Source organism: Heteronotia binoei, chromosome 9, assembly GCF_032191835.1.
Source record: "Heteronotia binoei isolate CCM8104 ecotype False Entrance Well chromosome 9, APGP_CSIRO_Hbin_v1, whole genome shotgun sequence".
In the NCBI taxonomy this organism is placed as follows: Eukaryota; Metazoa; Chordata; class Lepidosauria; order Squamata; family Gekkonidae; genus Heteronotia; species Heteronotia binoei.
Genome location: NC_083231.1, coordinates 29,024,028 through 29,038,834, shown reverse-complemented (window position 1 = coordinate 29,038,834; position 14,807 = coordinate 29,024,028). Strand labels below are relative to the sequence as shown.

The 14,807-nt window shown below is 46.8% G+C and overlaps 1 protein-coding gene across 1 annotated transcript in view; it reads left to right on the top strand.

Annotated features, from left to right (window-relative positions):
* The window catches only part of NMU (neuromedin U), a 36,797-nt gene extending 22,405 nt beyond the window's left edge, over positions 1-14,392 (top strand). The window contains exons 8-10 of the mRNA XM_060247306.1: positions 9,687-9,740; positions 12,014-12,053; positions 14,123-14,392. Of these exons, the coding sequence (XP_060103289.1) occupies positions 9,687-9,740; positions 12,014-12,049 (90 nt within the window). The 3' untranslated portion in view covers positions 12,050-12,053; positions 14,123-14,392. The remainder of the gene's footprint in view (positions 1-9,686; positions 9,741-12,013; positions 12,054-14,122) is intronic.
* The last annotated feature ends 415 nt before the right edge of the window (positions 14,393-14,807 follow it).

Below are 14,807 nucleotides of genomic sequence, written 5' to 3'. Positions count from 1 at the left end.
TGTGGAGAGTGGACTGTGGCACTGCACTCCACTAAGGTCCCTCCCCTTGTCAGATCCTGTTCTTTGCAGGTTCCACTTCACCCAAATCTCCAGGTAGTTCTCAAGCAGGAGTTGGCAAGCTTCATAGATTGGCAGACAGTTTGTTCCTTTAAAAACGAGCACCTTTAAGCAATGAAGACATATTTTTTAAAAGTAACAGAAATAACTCACAGTGCACTTTTACAAAACAGCAAGAGACTTAAGACATGTTTTGAAACGTCATTTTCTATTTCAGTTTGTTGCTGTCTTTCATATAAGATACAAAAAAATCCTGCTTTTGTCTTCTAAGAATATTTGAATATTCACTCTTTGCTAGAACAATTGTAGTGTATCAAGAAATGTCATGCGACCAGACGGGGGGGGCAACTGGGCAGTCCCAGGAGCCCCAGCGCCGGGAGCCAGTTCCCCGCCTATCTCCAGCTGTGGCGGGAAGTTCAACGGGGCAGGATTGGCCCGACCAACCCAGTAGGCTGTACCCGGGATTGTATATAAGCGGGACCCGGCCCGCGTGCTCTCTCTCTTGTTACGTGCTCCCAATAAACCATGTTGCCCTACTCTCGTCTCCGTTTCGAGTACGTTACACTGGCGACGAGGATGGGATTCTAGCCTCAGCGGCTACGACGGAGATCTGGGCAACAAGCGACCGCCGCCGCCATCATGGCCAACCAAGGAGGAATCACCGGCTACCTCGAGCCCTTCGACCCTACAAATCCAGAGGGATGGGAGTCCTACGCGGAGCGGGTCGAGTTCTACCTCCGGGCCAACAAGATCACTGACGCCGGAGCAAAGAGGGACGTTCTCATGAGCGTCTGCGGGCCTGCCACGTTCGAGATCGCCAAGGGTCTCTCGGCACCCGCCCGTCTGGCGGAGAAATCCTATGACGAGATCATCCGACTCCTCACGGGACACTTCTCACCACAGCCCTCGCGGGTGGCTCGCAGGTTCCTGTTCCACAAACGGGACCAGATCGCGGGCGAGCCCGCCGCGGACTACCTGGCGGCCCTCCGCAAACTCGCCGGGAACTGCAACCTCCCCCAACTGGAGGAAGCCCTGGCGGACAGATTCACGTGGGGCCTCCGCGACGAAAGGCTCCAGCAAAAGCTCTTCGCCAAAGAAGAGCTTACCCTCCAGGCCGCCTTCAGCGAGGCGGTGGCGTGGGAACGAACCGCCCGAACGTTTCCCCGGGCCAAGATGGAAGCCGCCCACCACGAAGAGCTGGACCACGACGGCCCCGAGGAGGAGGAAGCCCATCAGCTACGCCGCCCAGCCGGGCCACCCAACAGAGCGACCCAACGCCCCCGAGCGACCGACCGACCACCAGCGTCGGAGCGAGCCCCGGCCACCAAGTGCGCCAGCTGCGGCGGCCCCCACGAGAGGAGAGACTGCCAGTACCGGACCTGGGACTGCAGGAGCTGCGGGAAGACCGGCCACATCGCCAGGGCTTGCCGAGCCAAGCCCAACCGCAGGAAGCCGACCACGTACCACGAGTCCGCGGAGTCCCACGCGATAGACTCTACGTCCCTACAGGTACTGAACTTGCCCCACGATTCCCCCGATAAAATCAAAGTGACGGTCCTTATCGAGGAGAACCCCTGCCAAATGGAGGTGGACTCAGGGTCCTCCATTTCCCTCATAGCGGAGGAAACCCTAAGAGAACTGTGTCCCCGCCAGCGGCTGCAACTTCGGCCGGCAGACTTCATACTCCGGGACTTCCAGAAGAACCCGGTGCAAATTGCAGGGTGGGCGCGGGTACAAGTCGAGCGGGGGTCCTTCCACGGCCCGCTGGACATCCTGGTGGTAAAGCGCCAGCTGGCTACCCTGCTAGGTCTGGCCTGGTTCAAACCCATGGGAATCCGCGTGGAGGGGGTGGGGCAGACCTTAACGCCGCGTGGGTTCGGGGAGATTTGCAAGGAATTCCCCGAGGTATTCGATGGGTCCCTAGGAAGCTACCGGGGGCCGGCCATCTCCCTGCCCCTAGACCCCACAGTCAGGCCGATTCGGCTCAAGGCCAGGAGGGTCCCGTTCGCCTTGAAACCTAAGATTGAGGCAGAGCTAGACCGCCTCACGGCACAAGGCGTCCTTGAGCCGGTGGACTACGCCACTTGGGAAACCCCCATCGTTACCCCCATCAAACCAACCGGGGAGGTGCGGATATGTGCCGATTATAAATGCACCATAAATAAGGCTCTACAGGACAACCCCTATCCGGTGCCGGTAGTGAGCCACGTCCTAGCCGCCCTAGCGGGGGCTAGGATATTCGGGAAGCTAGACCTAGCCCAAGCCTACCAGCAGCTCCCAGTAGACAGCAAGACGGCAGAGGCCCAAACGATCGTGACACACAGAGGGGCTTTCCGCGTAAAGAGGCTGCAGTTTGGGGTGAGCGTCGCTCCGGGGATTTTCCAGAGCATAATGGACTCTCTCCTTAAAGGAATTCCCGGAGTCCAGCCGTTCTTCGATGACGTTTTAGTCGCCGCCCCGGACCCCGAAGAATTTGGCAACCGCCTCCGAGAGGTGCTCCGCCGGTTCCAGACCGCGGGGCTCAAGGTCAAGAGGGAGAAATGTTTGCTGGGGGTTCCACGGGTGGAGTTCCTAGGGTTCGCCGTAGACGCAACTGGAATCCACCCCACGGAAGAAAAGACCCGAGCCATCGTACAAGCCCCGGCCCCCACGAGCAAAGCGGAGCTACAAAGCTTCTTGGGGGTGCTCAACTTTTACCATTCCTTCCTCCCCCACAAGGCTGCCCTCGCGGAGCCCCTTCACCGGCTGCTGGACAAGAATGCCCCTTGGGTTTGGGGCAAACGACAGGCCGCCGCGTTTCAGGCGGTCAAGGACGTCCTGGTGTCCAATGCGGTGCTCCACCATTTTGACGAGGCCCTCCCCGTCATCCTGGCATGCGATGCGTCGCCGTATGGGGTGGGGGCAGTCCTGGGGCATCAGCTGCCAGATGGGAGGGAGGTACCGGTCGCATACTACTCCCGCACGCTCACCCCAGCCGAGCGCAACTACGCGCAGATCGACAAAGAGGCCTTGGCAATCGTGGCGGGGGTCCGCAAGTTCCATGAGTACCTATATGGGAGACGGTTCACAATTGCCACGGACCACAAGCCCCTTTTAGGTCTACTAGCCCCAGACAGACAGACCCACCAAATACTCTCACAGCGCGTGTTGAGGTGGAACCAATTCCTCAACTCATACACGTACACACTAGTTCATAGGGCCGGCAAGGCTATGGGTCACGCGGATGCGCTCAGCCGCTTGCCGCTCCCGGAGACGGGTCCGGACCCCGCACCCGCACACCAAGTCATGATGATAGAGAGCCTCCCGGAGCCGCCACTCCACGCCGCGGAAGTGGCCAAGGCCACTCAGAAACACAAGACACTGGCACGGGTGCTCGACTGGGTGGTGAGGGGGTGGCCAGAGGGAAACATGGGTGAGGAATTCAGGCCTTACAAGGCGAGGAGGGAGGAATTAGCCGCACACAAGGGCTGCATACTATGGGGCAGTAGGGTAGTGATTCCGCCCCCGCTCCAAAGGCGTGTTTTAGAATCCCTACACGAGACTCACCCCGGCATAGTGCGAATGAAGGCTCTGGCCAGGAGCTACGTCTGGTGGCCGGGAATGGACGGGGAGATCGAGGGCTGGGTCCGCAGATGCCAGACCTGCCAGGAATCGCGGCCCGAGCCGCCCAGCGCCCCCGTCACTAGGTGGGAGTCCACCCGGAAACCATGGTCGAGACTCCACATCGACTTTGCGGGCCCCTTCCAGGGGCAAACCTTCATCATAATAGTGGACTCCTACACCAAATGGCTGGAGGTCATCCCCGTAGGGTCCCCCTCGTCCACAGCCGCGGTCAGAGCTCTGCGCAGGGTCCTATGCACACACGGCATCCCGGACACCATAGTCTCTGATAACGGGGCCGCCTTCACCTCAGCCGACTTCCAGGCGTTCCTGCAAAGATATCTGATCAGGCACATAAGGTCGGCTCCCTTCCACCCGGCCACCAACGGCCAGGCAGAGCGGATGGTCCGCACAACAAAGGAGGCCCTCGGCCGAATTGTACAGGGGGACTGGGACCACAGGCTGGCCGCGTTCCTCTTCGATAATCGGATCACACCCAACCCGGTCACAGGAGTCAGCCCGGCTGAGCTCCTCATGGGACGCAAACTCATAACCAGGCTGGACCGGCTGCATCCCGACCGAGCTTCAGACACCCGCGGGAGTCCCGAAGTCCGAGACACCGTCCGGGGCTTCTTCGCGGGCGACCCAGTCTACGCCCGAAACTATGCAAGGGGCCCCGATTGGGTGGCGGGGCGGGTACTGAGGGTAACCGGGTCCCGCCACTACGACATATCGACCGAGGGGGGCCAGGTGCTACGGCGGCACATTGACCAGTTGAGGCGCCGCACTCTCCCGGAGGCACCCGCAGACACAGACGAGGCTATATCCCGCGAGGAGCCAAACGGAGACCGCCTAGAAGACGCGATCCCAACATCCGGGATGCGGGCGCCAGAGGTACCGGGGCCGACCGAGCCCGAGGGATCCGCAGAACAGAACGGGCCGCCCCCGTCCACTCCAGGACCCCCCGAAGCACCATCCCCGGCGGCCGCGCCGCCTCCACCCGAAACCCCCAGACGGTCCACCCGGGAGCGCCGGCCCCCCGCATATTTACAGGACTTTGTACATTAACCAGGGGGTAGGGGTGTAGTGTATCAAGAAATGTCATGCGACCAGACGGGGGGGGCAACTGGGCAGTCCCAGGAGCCCCAGCGCCGGGAGCCAGTTCCCCGCCTATCTCCAGCTGTGGCGGGAAGTTCAACGGGGCAGGATTGGCCCGACCAACCCAGTAGGCTGTACCCGGGATTGTATATAAGCGGGACCCGGCCCGCGTGCTCTCTCTCTTGTTACGTGCTCCCAATAAACCATGTTGCCCTACTCTCGTCTCCGTTTCGAGTACGTTACACAATAATCATACAATCTATCTCCATTCAACCATCCAAAACATCACAAAACCGTTAAGTAGGCTTTTTATTTGCTTACAGTTCTTCATCAAACAATAACAACCTCTTCTTCATTAAAAAAAAAAAAGCATGGAGATAAAAACATTTCAAGACATGTTATGGGAGAGCTCTCTCAGCCGCACCCACTGCACTGCGTGTCTGTTGTGGAGAGGGGAAGGGAAAGGAGTTGTAAGCTGCTCTGAGAATCCTTTGGGTAGTGAAGGGTGGAGTATAAATCCAATCTTCTCCTCTCCCTCCCTTTCTGTAGTGCCCAGCCTGCCGTTCCTCCAGCTCTTCCCTGGCTTCCCGGGAAGCAGGCCTGGCATCTTGACAGGCGAGGTACACTTTAAACGGCCGGCTGCCATCAGGCTGGTTTTATAGATGTAAGAAGCAGGCCACCAGTCCACCCTGCTCCTCTGAAGATATTACACTGATCCAAGACCACTGGAAGCTTCTGCAAAGCCCTGACCAGTAGACCAGTTCCAAGAGGTCTTTTAAATAATTTATTAAGGTGCAAGGACTGTTGGTGGTTCCACCAGTTGTCAATACAGGTTTTAAAATATAAGTCAGAGGGTAGGTCTGCTTACGTTAGCCCTCAGGCCTAACAGCATTCCAATCCAGCCAGCACAAATCGAAGATTCCCAAATAATAATAATTTCCCAAGATAAGGCTAAACTTTACCTTCTGCCTAAGTCTTAGCCCACTGGAGTAAGACAACACTTTAGAAAGATAACAAAGTATCTATATTACAAGTCAAAGTTAAACAAATAATATACATGCAGCTACAAAAAGTCCATCTACAAAGGATAGCTTCTGTTCTGTGGGTTTCTGTCTTTTAAAGGGTCAACAGTCTCACTTTAAATTCCAGGCTGCAGCTTCTGTAGATAAGAAAGTTTGTCTTGTTTTGAGTAATAAAGGCTTTAATAATGTTGAAAAGAGACAGAACATTCATGGCAAAATAAATCCAAAAGAGGAAGAGAGAACTCACCTCATCTAGAACTTGCTGGCGGTTTCAAAGCCTTCCTCTGCTCTATCTCTTATGTAATATTTCCACGGAGCCCCAGTGTAAACATCAGTTGAATGAACAAAGTGTCACATCTTTTCTTCAATGCAACAGACTCTCTCAACAGAGAAGTTCATTCTCCACAGAGTAAACTAGAACCTGAGTGTGGGATAGAGAAAAATTCCACCCCCTAGACCTCTCTATCCATAAATTGGTTGAAATACAGCAGATTGTTACATTCAATAACTCCAGTGAGTAAAGCTATCTATACAGTGGCGGACTGGCCAGAGTGTCAGGGGCCCGATGGCAAGTGGGCCCCTGATGAAGTGGGCCCCCTTAAACATTAGACAACGTTAAAAATGTTAATGACCTTTTAGTAGCTTGAAAATATAATAGAAGTTCCAGTATTATTACTGTAATGCAACTAAAATCTACATTGTAACTAGGGTTGCCAGCCTCCAGGTGGGGCCTGGGAATCTCCCACTTTTACAACTGATTTCCAGCTGGCAGAGATCAGCTCCACCGGAGAAAATGCAACCTGTATTTACGTTTAGTATCTACTGTATACTGCCAGTAATATAAACAATATATGTACACTGTAATTACTAATATACATATTTATTTCGCAAAAGTTTAATTGTAACTTTTCCCCCACATGTATTTTTTTAAAAAAAAATATTTCTCACAAAAATTAAATGATAGCCTTACAGTTGTGGGTGGCCCCCCTATGTCTCCCGGCAACCAATATTTTTAGACCCAGTCCACCACTGTATCTATACCATTGCTCCATAGAGAAGTATGGGCATGCAAAGTATTTATTTTGACTGCTTTGTGTGTGTGTGTGTGTGTGTGAGCTCACTTTCATTTTAGTGGAAGTGCAACTGCTGTAGAACCATTTGAATGCAAAAAAGAGGAGGAGGAAATGAAGAAAGTATTCAGGGGAATTGCACTGCTGTATTTTTATTTATTTATTTTTAGGGAATGGGAAAGTCTCCTGACTCTACCTCTAAAGTATTCTGGCTCCACCCCCAAAGTCCCCAGATATTTCCTGAGTTCGATCTGGCAACCATATCCTTCAGGCCTTAAATATCAAACCTAGCATCTTAGCCTTCAGGCCTAAAATATCAAACCTGAGCCCAGGAACACATTGGCAGCCTTTCAGTGATTTCAAAATTGATACCATATAGCTGGAACTGTAGTTATATTATTGTACCCAGATACTGTCTTATGTGCCTTAAGGTTACTTATGGAGACGTTCTTCACAGCAATCAAAATAATCTATTTTAAAAAGAATCTCATTTACCCAATGAAACTTACTTTCATGTTGAATTTAATTAGGGTTGGTAGGCCAAAACTGTTGTCATGACTATTTTCTAGAGTTGATGCTGAACTTTTCCCTAAATTCAGTTGTAAAGTTTTTTTCTTCAGGAAAGCACCAGAAATTTTGAGGAAAATCCAAAAGAGTAGCGATTAATGTAATTTCTCAGAGTTTCTGTTTGTAAAAGATAACATGTAGGTCTTTTCAGAGGACAGCTGAACGAAGAGTGCCTGAAGCTTCATGGCCAAAATTTTTTTAAAGATATTTTCATTCTAGCCCTTGAATGTGGAAGTTGTTGAAATAGAAAGTATTCCAGTGTCTCCATTCTCCTGGACTTCTGTGGAATCTTGTGAAACAGCATATCAAAATCTTAAACATTAGTACTACAAAAGACTATATAAAATTGAAATATTTAATAACTATGCACTATTCACCATAAGTTGCCTGTTGACAGATGAACAATGTATGTTTTGCTCCTTTGTATTAAATTATACCTTGACATTTTGCTTTAAATTCTACCACATTTTTTGTGCTTTTTGGTAACTTTTCCATGTGGTTCCTTTTCCCTCACCTTCTTTCTGATATTGGTGACGCTATCAGACACACCCATCTTGAAGTTTCAGCTTTTATTTCTTCCTTGATCACTTGTATCTGACTGTTCCTCAAAGCAAATGAGAACTGTGCATATGCTGTTCATTTTACTGACATTAACAGCCTACCTAGTTATTTTAAAGGGTGGACCAGCCTGTATCTGTTATTATTATGGGCCTTGTTTAATATTTGCTTGTCTTAAGTTTACAGAATATTAGTACTAATATTTTTTAAAGTTAATTTCAGATTATTTTTATTTTACTCAAAGAATTATACATACATGCACACTATTAAATTTGATCAAATAGATTATGACAGGTACCAGAATTTGGAGGGCTCTCTTCTTGAGTTAGAATTTCACCTCTGGAGGTAGTTAATCTTTTCCCACATCCACCATATTTTCTGTATACATCTTTCCTCAACTGACTGCCCTCTCAGGGTTTTAGATATGTGCTTGTGAGGGAGGACACATCTGGAACTTTTTTGACTAGAGAAGCAGGTTGAGGGGAAGAAGGGAGAACAGCAGCAGGGCAGAAGGCAAATCATCTGAGCCAAAATGGGGCCCCAGCACACTTCCAAATTTGTTTCTCAGAATTGTGGCATGGCAGGGGAGATGCTGCCTTCCCTGCTTTCTTGAAATGGCCCCAGGAAGCTTTATTACTCTGTTGCAGGGCTGCATGTACAATATTCAACACATGTTCAGCCTTGCATTGAGAAAAATAACACCCCCTGGACCATTTTGCCTCTGGAAAATGGCATGGGGGAGGCAGAAGCCCCTCCCCCCATACCACAGTCCTAAGCCAAACTAAAACAGCATGTTTGGAAATGTTGTTTCTCTCAAGTAGTTACATGATCAGAGTGGGGGACCTTGACTCAACGTGACTTACCTAGTTTGACTCATACCAGTACACTGATGCTAACAGAACAAAACAAAGAGAGAGACAGAAAGAAGCTCAGTGGTGCCCAGTCAGCACTGGTTGGCTTCTGGTTGCATGATATGAACAGCCTTTTATGAGCAGGATTCTCTAAAAGCAGTCAAGGTAAACATTGGTTCAGTGAATGATATGTATTGTATTTTAATTTTATGGTGTTAGTTATATGTTTAGTAAAGGAATAATTGTGTGTAAATATATTTGTAAGAATGAGAAAGGATATGGTTTACATAAATGGTATAATTCAGAAAGGGTCTACGTAAAATTTGGGGGAGCTTGGGTGTTATTTGCTGCTGCTGCTGTAGTAGTAGCAGTAGTAGTAAAATTTATTGCATAAAGCCATTGGCCATTACAATTACAACAATTGTTGTTGTTGCAAAAGTTTAACAGTATGTAAGATGGTAGTCTAAACAATAAAAAAAAATTTCTTTAAAATTTTTTCCTAACACAGTAGCCTTCCCAGGGATATCCAATGGCCTTGGGTAGGCCATGATTTGGAAAAGCCATTTCAAGACTGAAGTGAGGTTTGAACTTCATGACACATACACTTAACCAGTACTACACAACATCATCTTTTTTCTTGTATGTGTCATCGCTCCCATTATGGACCACACCCCATATTTGATACAGTGCATACGTGTCAGCAGGTGCACAGTTCTTTGCAAGTACTGGAAAAACTGGGCTCTGTGCATTTTTTTTTGCAAACAAAATCCTCACAAATAGTATACTGTTATAGTCTTTAATAATATAGTCACTTTGCTACATATTTGTTTCCAATGAAATGTGTTTGAAATCTGTCTTTTCAGGAAGAACTTCGAATACCTGGAGGCATTCAAAGTAGAGGATACTTTATCTTCAGGGTATGTCATTTTTTGTTTTCTTCATTTCAAGCTCACTGTTACATTGCCCCCAAAATTTAGATTCCATGTGGATATTTTTCAAACTTTAATTAGTATGCCAGTCCCTCACTGCATACGCATTACAATTGAATGCCCCATTTATTAATTAGTTGAAATAGTTATATGCTACTTTTCCCACAAAACATGGTGGATCAAAATGGTATACAAAAAAACAAAACAAAATAGAACCCAAATTGGCCTTGGAAAAAATGTTCCAGAATGCGGAAGCCTTTACAAAAAAAAAAAAGAGAGAGAGAGCTATCCCATGCTGTTGGCAAGTAGCTTGAATGAAGAGATTAGCTGGAAGGAGCCCCCCCCCCCCCGGAAGATCTGAGATGGCAAATAGGCTCTCACTAAGTAAAATGTTAGGACATAAAAGAAGCTTTCCCAGCAAAACATACATTCAGGCATACATTCTTTGAGACCCTTGGTCAACTCCTTGAAGTTAGGTTTGATTCTTGTTGCTGTGTGCCCATTCTTTAAGAATCTGAAGGAGAAATCTGGGACTTTATTTTTAGGGTGAGGTGATCAGAACAGAAATTTTATTTTGCTTGCTCTTTGTGTCTAATGTGTTGGAGCCATGCAGCTTTTTAGCTGGTGAAAAAGGAATCCTCTTGACCAGTCAAAAGGACTGCGCTGGGGATCATGCATGAATCAAATGCCCATGTGGGACTAGGGCATTAGATGTAAGGAAGGGAATTAATGAAGTTGAGTGAAAAAGCTGACTGGATCCCATCAAAAACTGCCCTTTTCAGTTCCCCTACTGCTTGCTTCTCTCATTAGGAAGATCCACCCCCACCCCCGGGACTGACTGGTGTCCTCCTCGAGCTCCAAACCCCAAGCTGTGGGAAAACCCTTCCCCTCAACCCCTCATTTTGGGACCCAGTCTTCATTAAAATGTTTGCCACCACCAAAAGTCCCTTTGAGTCTGCGTGCTGTTGGTCCCCCATAGATGAATGTGTGAGAGAGATACGGAGAGAGAGGGAAGCTCAGTGCTGTCCAGTCAGCACCGGCTGGCTCCTGATTGGTCCCCCATAGATCAGTGTGTGTGAGAGAGACAGAGAGAAGCTCAGTGCTGTCCAGTCAGCACTGGCTGGCTCCTGCATCCTGATTGTGTGACATGAGCTTTCATGAGCAAGATTTGCTAAAAGCAGTCAAGGTACACATTGGTTCAGTGAAAGAAAATGAATCTTTAATAGCTAAGCATAAACTGTGCTAAACCCAAATAACTGGGAATATTCAGAAGACAGTTACCAGAACGTTAAAGTATAATGCTAACTAAGCCTATACTTACATAGAGATTTTCCCTTTTCTTCATGGAAAGTGGACACAAAGAGGCAAAAACTTGTTGGATAAAACTTTCTTTCTTGGAGACAAGACCCAAACTGTACTGGCAGCCTTTCATATCCTTTCCTCCTACCCTGGGAGTTTTTTGTTTGAACCAATCATACTCTTGGGAATCAGACTAAAAATTCCTCAATGGATCTAATTCCACCATGGCTTAAAGGCTGCCCCTGCCCCCACCGGTGATTCAAATCACACAGGAAGAGCAGCAGGAGCAGCTGCTGCCTTTCTTGCACTATTTAAAGACTGGTTGGAAGGCTCTTTAAGTGGAGGGGGAGGCTGGCCTGGCTGCTTCTGCCAGCACTACTTGTGATTGGGAGAGCACCCAGGAGCAGGTGCTGGCCTTCCAGGCTATTTAAAGGCCTGATTGGTGGGACCATTCCCAGGTGTGGGAAGGGCAGTGGCTGCTCCTTGGTGCCCTCCTGTGCAATTTAAATTGCCCAAAGGAAGGGTGCGACCCCCACCCTCCCAGCCTAGGGTGCCAGCAAACCTGGCACCGGCCCTGAAAGAAGTGAGTCACAAAGAAGTGAGTCAGTTGTCCACTTTCCCTACTGTTTTTATCATGCATACTGATAGTGGCAAAATCAGACCTTCATTGTTTAAATATCCTATTTATGTAGGACAAAGAGAGCGTTGACTCTCAAAAGCTTGTATCCTGAAACTCTTGTTGGTCTCTAAAATGCTATTGAACTCGAACTGCTGACCAACATGACTACCCTCTGAAACTAAGCATCCTATGCAACTGATTTATAGAAATGGGGGAGCATTTAAAATACTCTTCAAATCCAGCTACACTGTAAATGCACTTTTAAAATGGGTATCTTGTTGACATTCTTGTAAATGTACTCAAAAATACTACTTTTTTTACCTGACATGTTTTTCCCCCCTAGCCACGCAATGGGAGGAGATCAACTGCATTTCGTTAAAAAGGTATTTATCTTACACTTCACCCAGAAAGCACACTCAAAGCCTGACTCACCATTACACACGTAACCTAAACCCCACATTTTTTAAAAAGCAAGGCCTTGCTTATAGTCAGGTAACTTTTAAAGTCATGTCAGTAAGGCTGCTCATAGTTATTCATTAAAAAGAGGTCTACAGCACTGTGAACTTGCTTTGAGCTTTCTTTTTAACGAACAGGGATTTGGGAATTCTAAATTTCTATAGATGTTTCTCTTAGCAGACTTCTGATTTTCTTTTACAGGTGCTAACGAGCTTAACAAAACTAGTGAATGGTCTATGTATTTTTCTTGATTATATTTGAATTTTACATAATTATGTTTCACCCTGTGCTTCCCACATCTCACAGCCCCTTGACTTTGCTGTTTATTTTTTTCTTATCTTTTTCATAAAAGGTCTGCCTAGTGAGGATCCACTCATTGCATCTGAAGAACTGGGCTCTAGTCCACAAAAGCTTATGTTGGAATAATATTTTTAAAGTCTTTCAGATACCACAAGATTTCTGTTCATTTTTAGCATTACACGGAATTCACAACCTTAAATCAGAAAATTCTCTTGTGCACCAACTTTCTGTTCACGCTTTAGATGAAATAGTTGTTCATGGTGAAACACAATGATCATTCTTCTGATCTAAAATTGTGACCTACTACATTGCATGGACTGTGAACCAAACAGCTCTATTATACGGGCATTGCCAGGTGAGTGAGCACCACTGCACCAGAAATGGTCATCACTGGAAGATCCACTGTTGTTTCTTCATGGAATGCTGTTACATGACCTAGAAATGGATAATGAAGCTGTAGACTGAGGAAAGAAATTGATCCAGCAAGGTGGAATGACCTTACAAGTAGCAGTAAGCATCTGGAAGATAATTAGTAATGATGTGCTGCATGTCATGTTCCAACTTGTCTCACCCAACCAACAGTAGAATCCTAAGAACATTTTCTTGGGAGTACCGGTAAGTCCCGGTGAACAGACTAGTTATCTGAGTAGACCTCTGTAGGATAGCACTGATAATGTGTGCTAGAAATGTTCTGTGTACTGTTGCTGGAAAAGCATATCCCAAGAATCATGGAACAAACATTTTAGGCCTGCAAATTTCAGTGATTTACCTATTTTGAGCTTGTTCCAGGGCTCCTCAAGAACAAGACTGCATTTTAATGTAACTTTGGAAATGAGATTATGAGGATCTAAAAAGAGAGAGCCAGACAAAACACTTGCAGCATGGCCTTCAGTGTCCTTGGTGGCATCGCATGGGAGAAGGTTTGAGAAGCTTCACTTTGACTAGCACTTTCTCTATTGCTGATTTGACATGTTATTGAAAAGTTGCAGCCTCTTTGTGTGCTTCTAGACCAGGGGTGGCCAAACTTGCTTAACTGAAGAGCCACATAGAATAAACATCAGATGTTTGAGAGCTGCAAGACATGAACATCAGATGTTTCAGAGCCACAAGACATGAACGTCAGATGTTTCACAGCTACAAGACATGAACGTCAGATCTTTTAGAGCAGGAAGGAAGGAAGGAAGGAAGGAAAGAAGGAAAATAGATGGAAGGAGGGAGGGAGAAGTAGAAAGAAAGCAAATGCATTCTCCAAGCCACAGGTTAGCTTGGCTTTGAGAAGTGATATAAAGAGAGAAATGCCTGCTCCAAGCTACTCAATGGGGTGCTGGGGGCTTTGAAAACCACACAATATCTGTGAAAGAGCCATATGTGGCTCCCAAGCTGCAGTTTGGCCACCCCTGCTCTAGACAGAACTAGCTGATCAGAGGGAGAGAAATTAAATAAGGCACCAGGCATTTCTGGCATTTCTGGGCACTATCCCACTACTCAGTTTTGGAAAAGGAGGACATGAACAGGCAAGAAGAAATTTCAGAAGCAGGTTGCACTTTCCTCTCATGACAATCCAATAAGCTTAAGTAAAGGGGATGTAACACTGATAACCTACAAGCGCAATCCCCATTCTAAGCACTACAACATGTATTTTTAGCAGCATAATGTGACTTATTACATCTTAAGCAAATATTTCTCCCCTTTTTAGGATTCTTCATTCTTTGACCTAAAATTGTCAGGATTGCAGACAACGCAGGCATCCTGGCCTTTGTCATGTGTACAAGTATTTTTATATTTATATATATATGCGCCATCTGCTGTGTAAATTTCTTAAAATGAAATACGTTGTATTTTTTTTCTTGAAGCATCTTAAAAATATGTTCCTTTATGTTTTTATGGTTGCAATTATGTGTAATAAAACTGTAGACCAAGTAATGTTGGTGTTCCATAATTGCATGCAAAGGACATTATCCATAGCAGCATTGCAACATTTTTTTCACTGTAAATAAAGGCACTCAGTGGAGAGCAATTTCAATGAGAATATTTTAATGAGAAATTTTCAATTCTACCATCCTTTTCATGTCCTAGGATTTGCCATTATAATATAGGTTATTTTGTGAAATAACTAGTATTGTAACATCCAACAGACCCTTGTATATTTTTGATGTTTCTGGTGTTGAAACAAAACAGCTACAAAACTATACTCAATAAAACTTAACAATGTAAAAGGGGAAAAGCAGGTGCGATGAATGCAATTCACATTAGGAACACATACATATCAATAGCCAGTTATTGAGCTAATTACACTTAGTAATTCCAGTGGGGTAGCAGTTGTTAGATTATTATAGCAAAAGCAGTAGAATCCTGTGGCACCTCAAAGACTGATAACATTT